This window comes from Grammomys surdaster, unplaced genomic scaffold (assembly GCF_004785775.1).
Source record: "Grammomys surdaster isolate TR1022 unplaced genomic scaffold, NIH_TR_1.0 164, whole genome shotgun sequence".
Lineage (NCBI taxonomy): Eukaryota > Metazoa > Chordata > Mammalia > Rodentia > Muridae > Grammomys > Grammomys surdaster.
In genome coordinates, this window is record NW_021604612.1 from 1,821,025 (window position 1) to 1,833,908 (window position 12,884).

The window sequence follows — 12,884 nt, forward strand, 5'->3', positions numbered from 1 at the left end:
GCCCAGGCTGTTATCTAGCCGAGGATGGCCTTGAACTCCTGACCCTCCGGTTCTCTAGTGCTGGGATAATGGGTATGTGCTACCACTTGCAGCTTAAGCCCTGCAGTGCCCCCTTGCAGTTGCCCAAGCATGCACTAGATGTCTCTGCTGTCTAAGATCAGCATGGACAATGGCCTAAGAGCCCTCCAGGAAGCTAGGAGCCTGGGCATGTGAAGGACTCAGCTACCGTTTATTGTTTATTATTATATGTTTATTGAGTGCCTGTGTTGGGCCAGGCTGCAGTGTGAGGTCACTTTGTCACTGGATAGAAACACTTTGGTTCACACAGACCCAAAGGAAGGAACCATCCCTCCAAGCCTGGAGCCTGGGAAAGCCAAGCTGTCCCTCCACCGGGGAGAGAGGAGCAGACACGACATGGTGGCCTTCCCCAATACTTGCTTCCTTCTTATTGGGCAACCATGGCAACCAAGAGGATGGCTTCGGGAGTGGGACAAGGGAACTGAGTCTTTCTTGAGAATATAAGGACAGGAATCCAGTGACCTGTGGGGAGGCACGCAACCAGCGGTGGGAGGCACTGGGGAGGGGGATTCCAGACAAAACAGAACATAGGTAGGGGATCTTAACTGATACTGTATAGTCCAGTTAACTATAGCTGGAGGCCACCAGGATCCATGAACGAAGAGGGAAGTTCCGGACCTTGGGGGGCTCTGGACCCTGATTGGAGTGGTCCAAGGCCCCTTCCCTAAAGTCTCCTGTGGATAAATTTCACCTAGGAAGCCCAGATCTATGGCCTTGGTGACCTGTGGGTGAGCATGGAGCCAGCAAAAGGGTCTTGCTCAGGTGGGTGGGGCAGGCTAGGCTAAGGGAGGAAGCTGTGCAGGGTGAGGTCATCCCCATCTTGGTCCCCACTGGGGTCTGTCTTCAGGTCCTGGACCTTGGGCAGGCCGCCATTGGCTGTGAGAGGGACTCCATCACCCCCTTCAGGTAGCAGGGAAGAGATGCAGACCATCTCCGTGGGGGAGTAGTTCCGCACTGGGTACATGTGGGTCTTACGGGAGAGGCGGACCGCCAGCACCACTGTGCACACCAGGAAGATGGTGGCCAGCGATGCCAAGATCAGGATAACCAGCAGGCATTGCTTCACGGGGATGAGATTCGAGGTCCCTGGCGGGGTTGGGGCTGGCGCCGGCGAACTCCCAGGGGTTACAATCAGCCCTTTCTTCAGGCCACTGTCAGGTAAGTAGCCAAAGTCCTTGTGAGTCATAGATGACCTGAAGAAGGTGGTAGACGGTGTGGACTCATTAGACGCTGTGGACGCCATCTCCGTGGCAGTAGGTTCTGTGGAAGGGGCTTCTGAGGCTGCAGACGTTGTAAACAGACTTTCTACAGCCTGATTCCTGGGAAGCTGGGTGGTCTTTGTCTCCATGGGTGCTGGCTGAGAGGTCTCTGCCTCTCTGGGTGCTGGCTGAGAAATCTCTGCCTCTCTGGGTGCTGGCTTGGAGGTCTCTGCCTCCGTGGGTGCTGGCTTGGAGGTCTCTGCCTCCATGGATGCTGGCTTGGAGGTCTCTGCCTCCGTGGGTGCTGGCTTTAAGGTCTCTGCCTCTCTGGGTGCTGGCTGAGAGGTCTTTGCCTCTGTGGGTGCTGGTTGGATGGTCGTCTCCCCTGTGGTTAGACTCCACTGTGTGGCAGAGTCTGTGCTTAGCACTCCAACAGCTGGCCCTCCTGCATCTGGGCCAGTAGGACCAGTGGTGGCAACCTTCACAGTGGCTGTCTCAGAGGTTCCAGCCCCCATGGAAACTCTCTGCTCTTGCATGGCCGACATGGCCAGAAGCTCAGGGTGATTGGTGGCATTTTTCAGCAATTCTGGGGGATCTGTGCTATACACATAGTCAGGGTCATCAAAATCATCTTCCCCAGGCACCTGTCTCCGTTCCCGGAGATGCACAGTGCTCAAGGCTTCCTTGGTTTCGCGCCCCGAGGAATCCCACAGCGGAAGGCTGTCACCACGGCCTAAGATGATCAGCAGGAAAAGGAAGCGTGGGGACATGGTACCTAGGGAGACAGGAGCCGAGATGTGGTGTCAGCCTGTCCCTGCCGAGGACCTCAAGACAGTGCTGGTCTGGTCTGGGGCAAGCACTGTGGTGGTAGACACCTCCTGAGATAGAACCCTTGGCTGGAAGCTTTGAGCTTATCCATACAAACAATGCCAAGGAACTATCAGAGAAGGTTCCTTACCCTTCCAGCAGTTTGGTTAAATTTTGTTGCACTCCCCCCTTTATTTACTTTTTTACATTTTATTTGTTTATCATATTTTTGAGACATGAATCTTACCCTAGGCTGTCCTTAAACTAATGATCCTCCTGCCTCAACCTCCTGAGCGCTGAGATTATAAGTAGGAGCTACCAGAATCAGCAGTTAAATATATACCTTTTCTGTGCACATGGGTGTTTGGCCTGCTTGGATGTTTGTGCACCACGTGTATGCAGTGTCTGAGGAGGGTGTCAGATCCCCTGGAACTGGAGACACAGTTGTTAGCTACCATATGGGAGGTGGGTATCAAACCCTGGTTGTCCGGATGTGGTTACTGGGATTTGAACTCATGACCTCCAGAAGAGCAGTCAGTGCTCTTAACCTCTGAGCCATCTCACCAGCCCGATGGCAAGTGCTTTTAACCATCAAGCCGTCTCTCCAGCCCTAAAATATTTTATTTCTACTAAGCTCATGGCTACAATCCCAGTGCTGACAGCCCAAGGCAGAAGGACTGCAGGAGGCCAAGATACATACTGAGGTCAAGGCCAGGCTGTGTAACTTAATGAGATTCTGTTTCAAAAGACAAAAATAAAATTAAGGGAAGAGAGGAGGGAAGAGAAAGTATGGTCAGGATGTAGAAAGAAAGAAAGAAAGAAAGAAAGAAAGAAAGAAAGAAAGAAAGAAAGAAAGAAGGAAGAAATATACATAAAATAAATAAATGAATCTTAAGAAGGAAGAAAGGAAGGAAGGAAGAGGGGGCTGGAGAGATGGCTCAGCAGTTAAGAGCACTGTGCTCTTCCAGAGGTCCTGAGTTCAGTTCCCATCAACCACATGGTGGCTCGAAACCATCTGTAATGGGATCCGATGCCCTCTTCCGGTGTGTCTGAAGACAGCTACAGTGTACTCATATACATAAAATAAATAAATGAATCTTAAAAAGGTTTAAAGAAGCCTGCAAGGGTCTGGGTGTGGCTATACATGCTTGTAATCACAACACTTGGGAGGCAGGAACAGGAGGCTCAGGAGTTCAGGCTCAGCCTCCACTACATAGTGAATTTGGGGCCAGCCTGGGCTACATGAAACCCCATTTCAAACCCTCCCCCACGAAAAAAGAAACAACCCCCTTAAAGCAGAAGCAAGTGGGAGGGGCTGTGACTCAGCATTAGAGAACCAGCTGAGCGTGCGTGAGGCCCTGGCTCCACTCCCAACGCCTGAAAATATGAAATTTAAAAAAAAAAATTGAGCAGGGTATGGGGATATTCCAGCTTTCTGGAGGCAGAGGCAGGGGGATCTCTGTGAGTTCAAAACCAGGATGATCTATATTCCAGGCCAGCCAGGGCCATGTAGTGAAGCCCTGGCTCCAAATATAAAAAAATAAAATAAACAAGAATAGAAAATTTGCTGGGCAGTGGTGGTGCACGCCTTTAATCCCAGCACTTGGGAGGCAGAGGCAGGCGGATTTCTGAGTTTGAGGCCAGCCTGGTCTACAGAGTGAGTTCCAGGACAGCCAGGGCTGCACAGAAAAACCCTGTCTCGAAAAAAAAAAAGAAAAAGAAAAAGAATAGAAAATTTATTTGTGGGCCAAACAACCCATCGAGGCATAGTAAATGGGATTTGATTTGACTTCCGTTTTTGTTGTTGTTCTGTTTGGGATGGTCTTACTGAGTAAGTGTGGCTGGCCTGGTGTTCACTTTGTAATGCAGGCTGGCCTTGTACTGAGCAATCCTTCTGCCTCTGCATGGAGCATAGCAAAGAAAGTCCTTTTTTTTTTTTTAAGAATTATTTATTTTATGTATGTGAGTACACTGTAGCTGTCTTCGGACACTGCAGAAGAGGGCATCAGATCCCATTACAGATGGCTGTGAGCCACCACGTGGTTGCTGGGAATTGAACCCAGGACCTCTGGAAGAGCAGTCAGTGCTCTTAACCGCTGAGCCATCTCTCCAGCCTGTGAAGAAAGTCTCATTTACTATATTCATATTTCTTTTAAAAGAAAGATTTGTTTTTCTTTTATGTCTATGAGTGTTTTGCCTGCCTGCTGGTATGCCTGTGTACCACCTGTATGACGTGCCCTCAGCATTTAGAAGACATCCCCTGTCACTGGACTTACAGGTGGCTGTGAACCACCATGTGGGTGCTGGGAACTGAATCCAGATCCTCTGCAAGAGCAGACGGTGTTCTCAAGGGTGAGCCATCTCTCCAGCTCCCGGCATTTACATTTTTGGGTTCTCCTTAAAGTCTGGGTTTTGTTTGTCTTGTTTATTGTGTGTTGTTGTGTGTACATGCACATCTGTGTGGATGCCCAAGCCATGGTGTGTAGACGGGGGTCAGAAGACAACCCACAGGAGTCAGTTCTCTCCTGTGGGTCCTGGGATTCGAACTCACGTCCTCAGGCTTGGCAGCAGATGCCTTTACCAGCCGAGCGTCTCACCAGCCCTTAGTGTCTGTTTTAGATATTAACAGTGTCATGGAAACAAGTTATGAGCGGACCAGTAGGCATCCCACTGGTAATACAGTGGCTGAGCAGAAGAGCCCACCCTGGTTTGAGGACAGAGCCAGCTCATTGGTCCTTAATGTTCCTCCTTAACCCCTGACCTCCTCTCTCCGCCCCCTCCCTGCCCTACACAATCTTTGCCAGTCTTCAGGTCTTTGTTGTTGTCGTTGTTTTAAAGATATATTTGAGGTGAACAAGGACACCCATAAGCATGCCAAAGTGGACGGGAAAAGGCCTCAGGGCTACCCAAGAACTGCAGGCACCCAAGGAATGCTGAAATGCGGAGAAACAGTCTCCCCAGGAAAGAAGACACCGACTACCGAAGAGTCATCTCCGAAAACACGTATGCGAGTAACGTCATACAGACCAAGCGGGTTGTATTTAGGAATAAACGTGTAAACACATAAGTACACACACACACGTAACAGTGAAAAGGGAGGCCGGGAACTTGACCAAGAAGGAGGGAAGGGGGAAATGATGTAATTATAATCTCAAAAATAAAAAAATACTTTTTTAGAAAGCTTTTTAAATTATTCATACGATGTGCCTGTGTAGGAATGTGGGTTCCTAAGTGCAGGCGCCCGCAGGTGGTAGAGGCAATGGATCCCCTGGAGCTGGAGTTACAGGCAGCGGTGAGCTGCCAGACGTGGGTGCCGGGAACTGAACTATGGTCACTTGGAAGAGCAGCGAGTGTTCTTTTTTGTTTGTTCGTTTGTTTGCTTGTTTTTGTTTTTCGAGACAGGGTTTCTCTGTGTAGCCCCGGCTGTCCTGGAACTCACTCTGTAGACCAGACTGGCCTCGAACTCAGAAATCCACCTGCCTCTGCCTCCCAAGTGCTGGGATTAAAGGCATGCACCACCACTGCCCAGCTAAATAATGCATCTTAGTGAGATTTTTTTTTTCCTTTGTTTTTTATTGTTTTGAGACAGGGTTTCTCTACATAGTCCTGGCTCTCCGGAAACTCTGTCTGTAGACCAGGCTGGCCTTGAACTCTCAGAGACCTGCTTGCCTCTGCCTGCTGGATTAAAGTGTGCACCATCATGCCCAGCTCAATCACATCTAAGAAAAACCCAGTGAAAACCAAGAGTACGGTACTTGCAGGGACAGTTACCTGAGAACACAATCCTAGTGAAGAGCAGAGACGCTTTGCAGAGGCCTCTCAGCTCAGGCCTGTGGGGGTGCTTGGGAGCTTGAGTCCTGATTGGGGGAAAGGCCAGGCCCCAGGTTGCTCAGAAACCACCAAGGCCCTAGAAAGGGCAGTAGACTATAGTGTAGGGCAGAAGGAGGTCCAGACACTGCATCTTAGAACCAGTATGACCTGGAGACAGGTGCTTGCCTCTCTGAGCAGGGTTCCTCTTGGGGAGGAATATATGGTCCCGCCTTGACCCCATTTTCCTGGGTTGGGGGTGGGGCAGTGCAGGAAGAAGCCACCCAGTGTCATCATAACGACACAGACTCTGGGTGCACAAACACACACACCTCCCCTTGGTTCCTGGAAGGTAGAGACTCAACCACTTCCTGAAAGAAGGGGGTGGGGCACTACAGAGGCGAGTTCCTGGGGGAAGGCAGCTTGGAGGGTCTGAGGGTCAGGAGTCCTAAGGGGCTCTCTCCATAGACGGCTATCAGTTCTACCCACAATCCCTGGCGCGCTCAGGAGACCTTGGGTGAAAACCGGGCTGGCCTGAGTCCCACACTCATCCCCACTGCAGCTGTGTGCGCCCTCTCTGACCCTCAGCTTCCTCCTATGTAAAGTGAGTGACATTGCTTCAAAGATGTCCCAGATGTCGACTTCTGAAGGGAAGGACTCAGGGAGCACCTTCTGTGGGGACGCAGGGAGGGAGGCCGTGGAGATGAGCATGCTGCAACCATGGGCAGCCAGAAAGAGAACTTCCCTCCCCGCTCAGGAGGACCAACCACTGCAGCCCAAGAACTTGAGACCAGCCTGAACACCACAGCAAGACCCTGTCTCGCATAAATAAGTAAATACATTCATTAATATAATTTCTTAAAAAAAAAAAATATGGCCAGGCACGCTGATGCACAGATGCAATCCCAGCACTTGGGAGGCAGAGGCAGAAGGGGGTTCAGGTGTAAAAGTAAATAAATAAAGAAACCAAGAGCTGGAGATATGTCTCCTGGCTGGGGGTGTGCCTCTGTGGTAGAACATTCGCTCGGCACTGAAAAAGGAAGAGACGAGATTCCCTCAGAAAGTTCACATCTCTGTGCCTGGGCTTGGCCAGAGCGACCAGCTTGACCCAGAAGTCATACATCACAGACATCCTTCAGACTCCAACAAACCAGGGCCACCGGACGCTCCAGGCTGTTCCCTGTCGTCTGTGTACCCTGGAACACTGTAGTATCTCTCCTCTGCAAGGACGGAATAGTACAGCTCCAGTGCGAGCCACGCCCACTGCAGGCGAGCCACGCCCACTGCAGGCGAGCCACGCCCACTGCAGGTGGACCAGCGTCTGCCCTCCAGGAGCTTCGCTGGTGGATATTTTCCTGAGATCCCTGTGTGCTCTTCAAGGTAAGTGACTTTCGTCAAACCCACATCACACCTCCACCACGAGTGGTTTCTTCTGTGACTGAACTCCCCCGTCTTCTCCTAAGGGAGCACCGGATCTCAGGATCCGATACAGGATGAGGACAGCAAGCCTTGGAGGGATGGCTTGCCCCTCCCCTCCTCTGAAGACAGGAAAACAAGAAAACAAGATAAAGGCTGGCCTGAGCTCTCTGAGGGTGAAGACAGCCACATCCGTTGCTTGCTTGTTTCCTGTCCTTCACCCTTAACCGGTAGCTATCTCCCTAACCCCTGGCGGTTCTGAAGAACAGCCTTCCAGGGGTCTCATTCCTCCATGAATCTTGGACCCTGCACATCATCTCAAAGTCTCGGACTCCAAGAGAAGCAAAGCCTAGACCAACAACCAGAGGAGACTGAGACGCAGGCATCCCGGGTCCCATGAGGGGTGTATTTCCTGGTGGGTGGGGCACTGCGTGGAGTCAGATCAAACAATTTAAAAGCTGTGTGACCTTGGACAACTCAGTTTACCCCTCAGAGCCATGGATATCCCATCTGCAGTATAGCTGTGCCTCAGCTTACCATAGGGTGTAGCCCCTTTAAGTCCTCGGTAGCATGAGCATGTAAGAAATACACCAGCACACTTGACCTGACACATGGAGTAGCCAGGCCCACCTAAAGCATGCTGGGAACGCTCACCTTAGCCTGCAGCTGGGTAACATCGTCTAACACCAGCCTACAGGGTATAAGAATTGATAGCCCAGGGTAGACCAAACTCAAAACCCAGAACATGAGTTCTCCAGAATGGCCGTCACTTTTACAGGGCCGTGAGGGTAGAGCGTCATAAATCATGACATTGGTGAGGTCAGTGTGTGCAGCCGTAAGAGAATCCACTCCTCGTGGGGCCGCCGAGGGTGAGTGAGGGATGGTCCTCGTGAGACACTCAGCAAGCAGTAAATGCTCAATAAAAGTCAGTTGTCATTGTCACCACCATCATCATCATCATCTTGAAACAGGGTTTCTCTATGTGGCCCCGGCTAGTCTGGAAACTCACTATGGAGACCAGGGTGGCCTTGAACTCACAGAGATCCAACTGTCTCTGCTTCCTAAGTGCTGGTACTAAAACCACATATGACTCATTGTGATAATTTTGAATTTTGCATTTAGGTCAAGGGGCTCCCTGCTAACCACTGCCGTGTCCAGGGGAATCCCCAACCTGTGGAGCAGGCTGTGACTGGCCTTTGGCTTCCTTAGAGAACTGAGATCCCCAGAAGCCTCTTGGGCAGGACCTGGACACCGCCCTCGGTCTCAGCTTCCTCAGGTTCGTGAGTCACATGTTCCGAGTGAGGCCTGCATGATGAGCACGGCTCTAAAACCTGTCTGTGAGTCCTTGGTGCATCCCCAATGGAAGGAGAGGAGCTGTCACCCTGAGGTCCACTGGGCGCCCAGAGCCGTGTCTGCAGTGGGTGGCCAGGAGCAGGAGCTTGAAGCCAGGCAGTCCCCCTGCAGAGCCGTCTCAGCCCCACACCATCTATTCTTGGAGCTGTTGGGATTGATTCATCTTCCACTCTGTAAACCTTCCTGAAGTTTGTCTCCTAAAACTCCATTCACGTGAACCCATGAGCTCTGAAACCCAGCACCACAGCCTCCTGCGTTCTGAAAGCCAGCGCCGCACCTGCCTGCTGTCTCTGCCGTCTCCAGCTTCTTCGTATTTGCCAACGGACACATCTGCCTTTTCTGTCAACCTATCCAGGACAATTCCCATTCCCACTTTATGTTTGCTCTGAGGTAGGCTCATGTAGCCCAGGCTAGCCTACAAGTGGCCAAGTAGCCAGGCTGTAGCCCCAAATGACCTTGAATTATTGAGTCTCCTGCCTCTGCCTCCCAAGTACTGAGATTAGAGCTGTGTGTCTTCACACTTGGCCTATTATCTGTCTGTCTGTCTGTCTGTCTGTCTGTCTCTACAGACAGACATAATCTCATTATATCCCCTGGCTGGCCTGGAACTAACTATGTAGACCAGACTGGCCTCAAACTCATAAGAGCTCTGCCTACCTCTGTCTCTAGAAAGTATTGGGCTTAAAAGTGTTGTACCTCTGCCAGGCACTGGTGGCACACGCCTTTAATCCTAGCACTTGGAAGGCAGAGGCAGGTGGATTTCTGAGTTCGAGGCCAGCCTGGTCTACAGAGTGAGTTCCAGGACAGCCAGGGCTACATAGAGAAACCCTGTCTTGAAAAAAAAAAAAAAAGTGTCGCACCTCCATCCCTGGGCCCTGCAACTTTTTACTGGTAGACACCCTGTGCGTCTACTTAATATCCCATGGCTCCTCGAAAGGCCACACACAAGTGTTAGATAACTGGGGTCTCCCTAACTCCAGGATCCAAGCTTGGCTTGTTGGAACCCCAGGGCATTGGCCAGCTACAGATGAGGCCTGTGGTTTAGCACAAAATTAACTGGAGGAGAGCTTTCCCTGGTTTTCTGAAGAGGCACGGATAGCACACAGCCCAGCCAGCCTGTCTCCTTCCAGCATCCTCCACTACCCGCTTCCTGCTCTATAGAGCAAAGGGGACTGAGAGACCTGGTCCCCATGGGCCCAGGGTCCTGCAGCCAGAAGGCCTGTGCCACGCCTAGTCAGTGCTTTCTTGGTTATGACGTCATGACACCTCTCTCCTCAGAGCCTGGTTTCCCCACCTATAAACAACAGCACCATCCACCAGGAGCATCTGGGTGACCCCAAAGCCCCTCTGGTGACCCACCCAGGACCCAACCCAGGTTTTCTGGAAAGCTCAGAAGGAGGACCCAGTCCTTTCTGTTCCCCAGTTTCAGCTCTCTAGCTACTGGCCAAGCTGGTGAGGAAGGAACCTCCCCACAGGGTGTGGTACCAACGGAGGCGCCCAGAAGAGCCACCTCCCTAACCCTTGGACACCAAGAGGCCAGGCCCTTTGCAGATGGAAATTAATTATGGGAAAAGGAGACCAGCAGAAACCCAGAGAAGTCGGACAACAGTAATCTCCAGCTTCAGGGCAAAGGGCTGGGGGCCCGCTCAGCGGCAGAGCATTTGCTGAGCTTGCAAATGATCCTGGCTCAAACCCCAACCTCACTCAGCAGAGAACACAAATCTGCAGGAGTGGGGGATGGGACCTGCTTGGGTCTTCGGTCCCCTACGGTCTCCATTAGATCCCAAGTACAAGCTCTTGAGAATGGACTAGGGGCGTGGCCAGTGGGCTGTGTGCTCTCCTAGCGAGCCTGAAGCTCTCTGGCTTTGATTTCCAGCATCGGGTGTGGCAGAGGTACATGCCCACAATCATAGCACTTGAAACATGGAGGCACAGAATTAGGGTCATCCTCCACTACACGGTAAGCTTGGGGCTAGCCTTGGCTACACGAGATTGTCTCAAAAACACTGAGCCCCGGAAGAGATGGCTCAGCAGTTAAGAGCATCGCCTGCTCTTCCAGAGGACCAGGCTTGATCTCTGACATTCACACGGGGGTGCACATTCCATCTGTAACTCCAGTCCCAAGGGCCTCCGAAGGCAACTGCACATATGTGATACGCAGACATACACACCCGGCAAACACAAGTACACAGAACACTTTTAAAAGTAATAAGACCAACTTAAAAAGCAATTTCCTATGAACAAGGACTGTTTTCTCAATTTGATTTAATTTAAACAAACACACCCCCCCCCCAAAGGGTCAGGGTGGAGGCTAGACGGCTCCGAGGGTCAAAGTGGTTGCTGGGAAAACCTATGGCCTGAGTTCAGTTCCCAGAACCCACCGTGGAAGAGAACCGACTCCTCCGAGTTATCCTCTGACCTCCACACATGCCGCATGACGCCCATGCACCTGCTCGTGCACATGCCATGTGCACGTATGCAAATAATAAATAATAACAATAATAAATGAAAATTTAGATCAAAGAAGGCTGGTATGGGTGGTACATGTCTGTAACCCTAGCATGAGGCCAAGGCAAGAGGCTAGCCTGGGCTACACAGAGTTACAAGCCAGCCTAGTGAACAAATGGAGACCATATCTGATTTGAGAGAGAGAGACACAGAGAGAGAGACAGAGAGAGAGACAGAGAGACAGAGAAAGAGAGACAGAGAGAGACAGAGACAGAGAGAAAGAGACTATCCCAAAGAATGTCTCATGCCTTAACAGCCTCAAGACAATCTCCACAGCCTTTCTGGACGTGTCCAGATTTAGTCTCAACCGCTCTGGCCTTGAACGTCTCACTGACGAGAGGAAGGGTGGGATAGTTTTTAGGGAGAAGGCCCGGGACCTCTCTGAGCCTCCATTCAGAGACTGCAGGGCAGCAGCCTGGTAAACAGACAGCAGTTGGACATTTTCAGCTAAGGGTGGAGAAGCCCCAGTCTCCTGGGAGACCTCGGCCCAGAGCGTCAGTGCCACTCAGAAGGGCCCAGGCACCACCAATGGAAGGTGAGCTTCTTGTCTCTTGGGTCCCCAGCCACACCCCATGGTTTTGCAAACCAGACTTACCGTGCCCAGCAGAGCATGGGGCAGCTGCCTCGGGGCCCAGAAGCGACTCTGCCTCAGTGACAAGGCCCCAGTCCACACTGCCAGACACTTGTGGTCCCAGTCCACCTTCCCCCAATGGCAGGGTGTGGAAGAAGGAAGCGAGAATGTGGTTACTCAGGCTGGTCACGTGACGCCCCACACCCCCTTGTTTGTGACAGCTTTGGTGACAAGTCTGATTAAAGTTGGGTGGGCAGTGTGATGGCGGTATGTTGGGGCTGATAACAGTCTTGAAAGTTCAAGGAAGGTACAGGGCCTTACTGGTGAGGGGCCCTCTGCATGAGACCTTGGAGAAGAGTCACAGCGTTATTCCGTGGGCACCGGAGAGAGGCAGCCAGGAAGAACCCTGCCATAGGAGGCAGAGGCCAGATGGGAGGGAGGGCGGGTCTCAGTTCCACTGGAGATGGAGAAAGAGAGGCAGAGGGGCAGGGCTGCAAAGCACCCACCTCTTTGGGGCTTATGCGTAGAGTGACTTTTGTGTGTGTGTGCACATGTGTGTGTGTATACATGTGTGTGTGTGCACATGAGTTTGTACCTGTGTGTATACATATGTGTATGCACATGCATGAGTACGTGTGTGTGCTCATGTGTGCACATGTGTGCGCACGTGTGCACATGTATGTATACATGTGTGTGCACATGCATGTGTGCCTGTGTGTATGTAGGTGTGTGCTCATGTGTGGATACACATGTGCGTACATGTGTGTACGCACATGCGTGCGTATGTGTGTGTCTGTGCACATGCATGTGTATGTGTGCATGTGTGCCTTGTGTATACATGTGTGTATGCATATGTGTGTGTACGTGTGTGTGTGTGTGTGGCACATGTATGAGTGTACATATCCCCCAATCCCTCCACATCTCTACAGCTCAGCTTGGCCTTGGGTTTTCCTTCTCCGGGGCCATAAGAGGCTTTTCCTCTCACAAGGTTCTACATAACCGGGTGTAGTGGCTCTCACTTCTAATCTCAGCATGGGGGACGCCAAGGCAGGAAGAGCACTGTGGGTCTGAGGCTAGCCTGGGCTAAAGAGTAAGTCCCTGTCTTAACCACTCCATGAATAATCCAGCAGGTCCCTTTAGCAGCA

General features: G+C 51.6%; 1 protein-coding gene across 1 annotated transcript; it reads right to left on the reverse strand.

Annotated features, from left to right (window-relative positions):
* Positions 1 to 210: 210 nt before the first annotated feature.
* On the reverse strand, positions 211 to 11,892 carry Selplg (selectin P ligand). The gene is made up of 2 exons (XM_028765482.1): positions 11,764 to 11,892; positions 211 to 2,052 (listed from the first exon to the last, which is right to left on the reverse strand). The coding sequence occupies exon 2, from the start codon at positions 2,045 to 2,047 to the stop codon at positions 860 to 862; it is 1,188 nt and encodes a 395-aa protein (XP_028621315.1). The 5' UTR covers positions 2,048 to 2,052; positions 11,764 to 11,892; the 3' UTR covers positions 211 to 859.
* Positions 11,893 to 12,884: the final 992 nt, after the last annotated feature.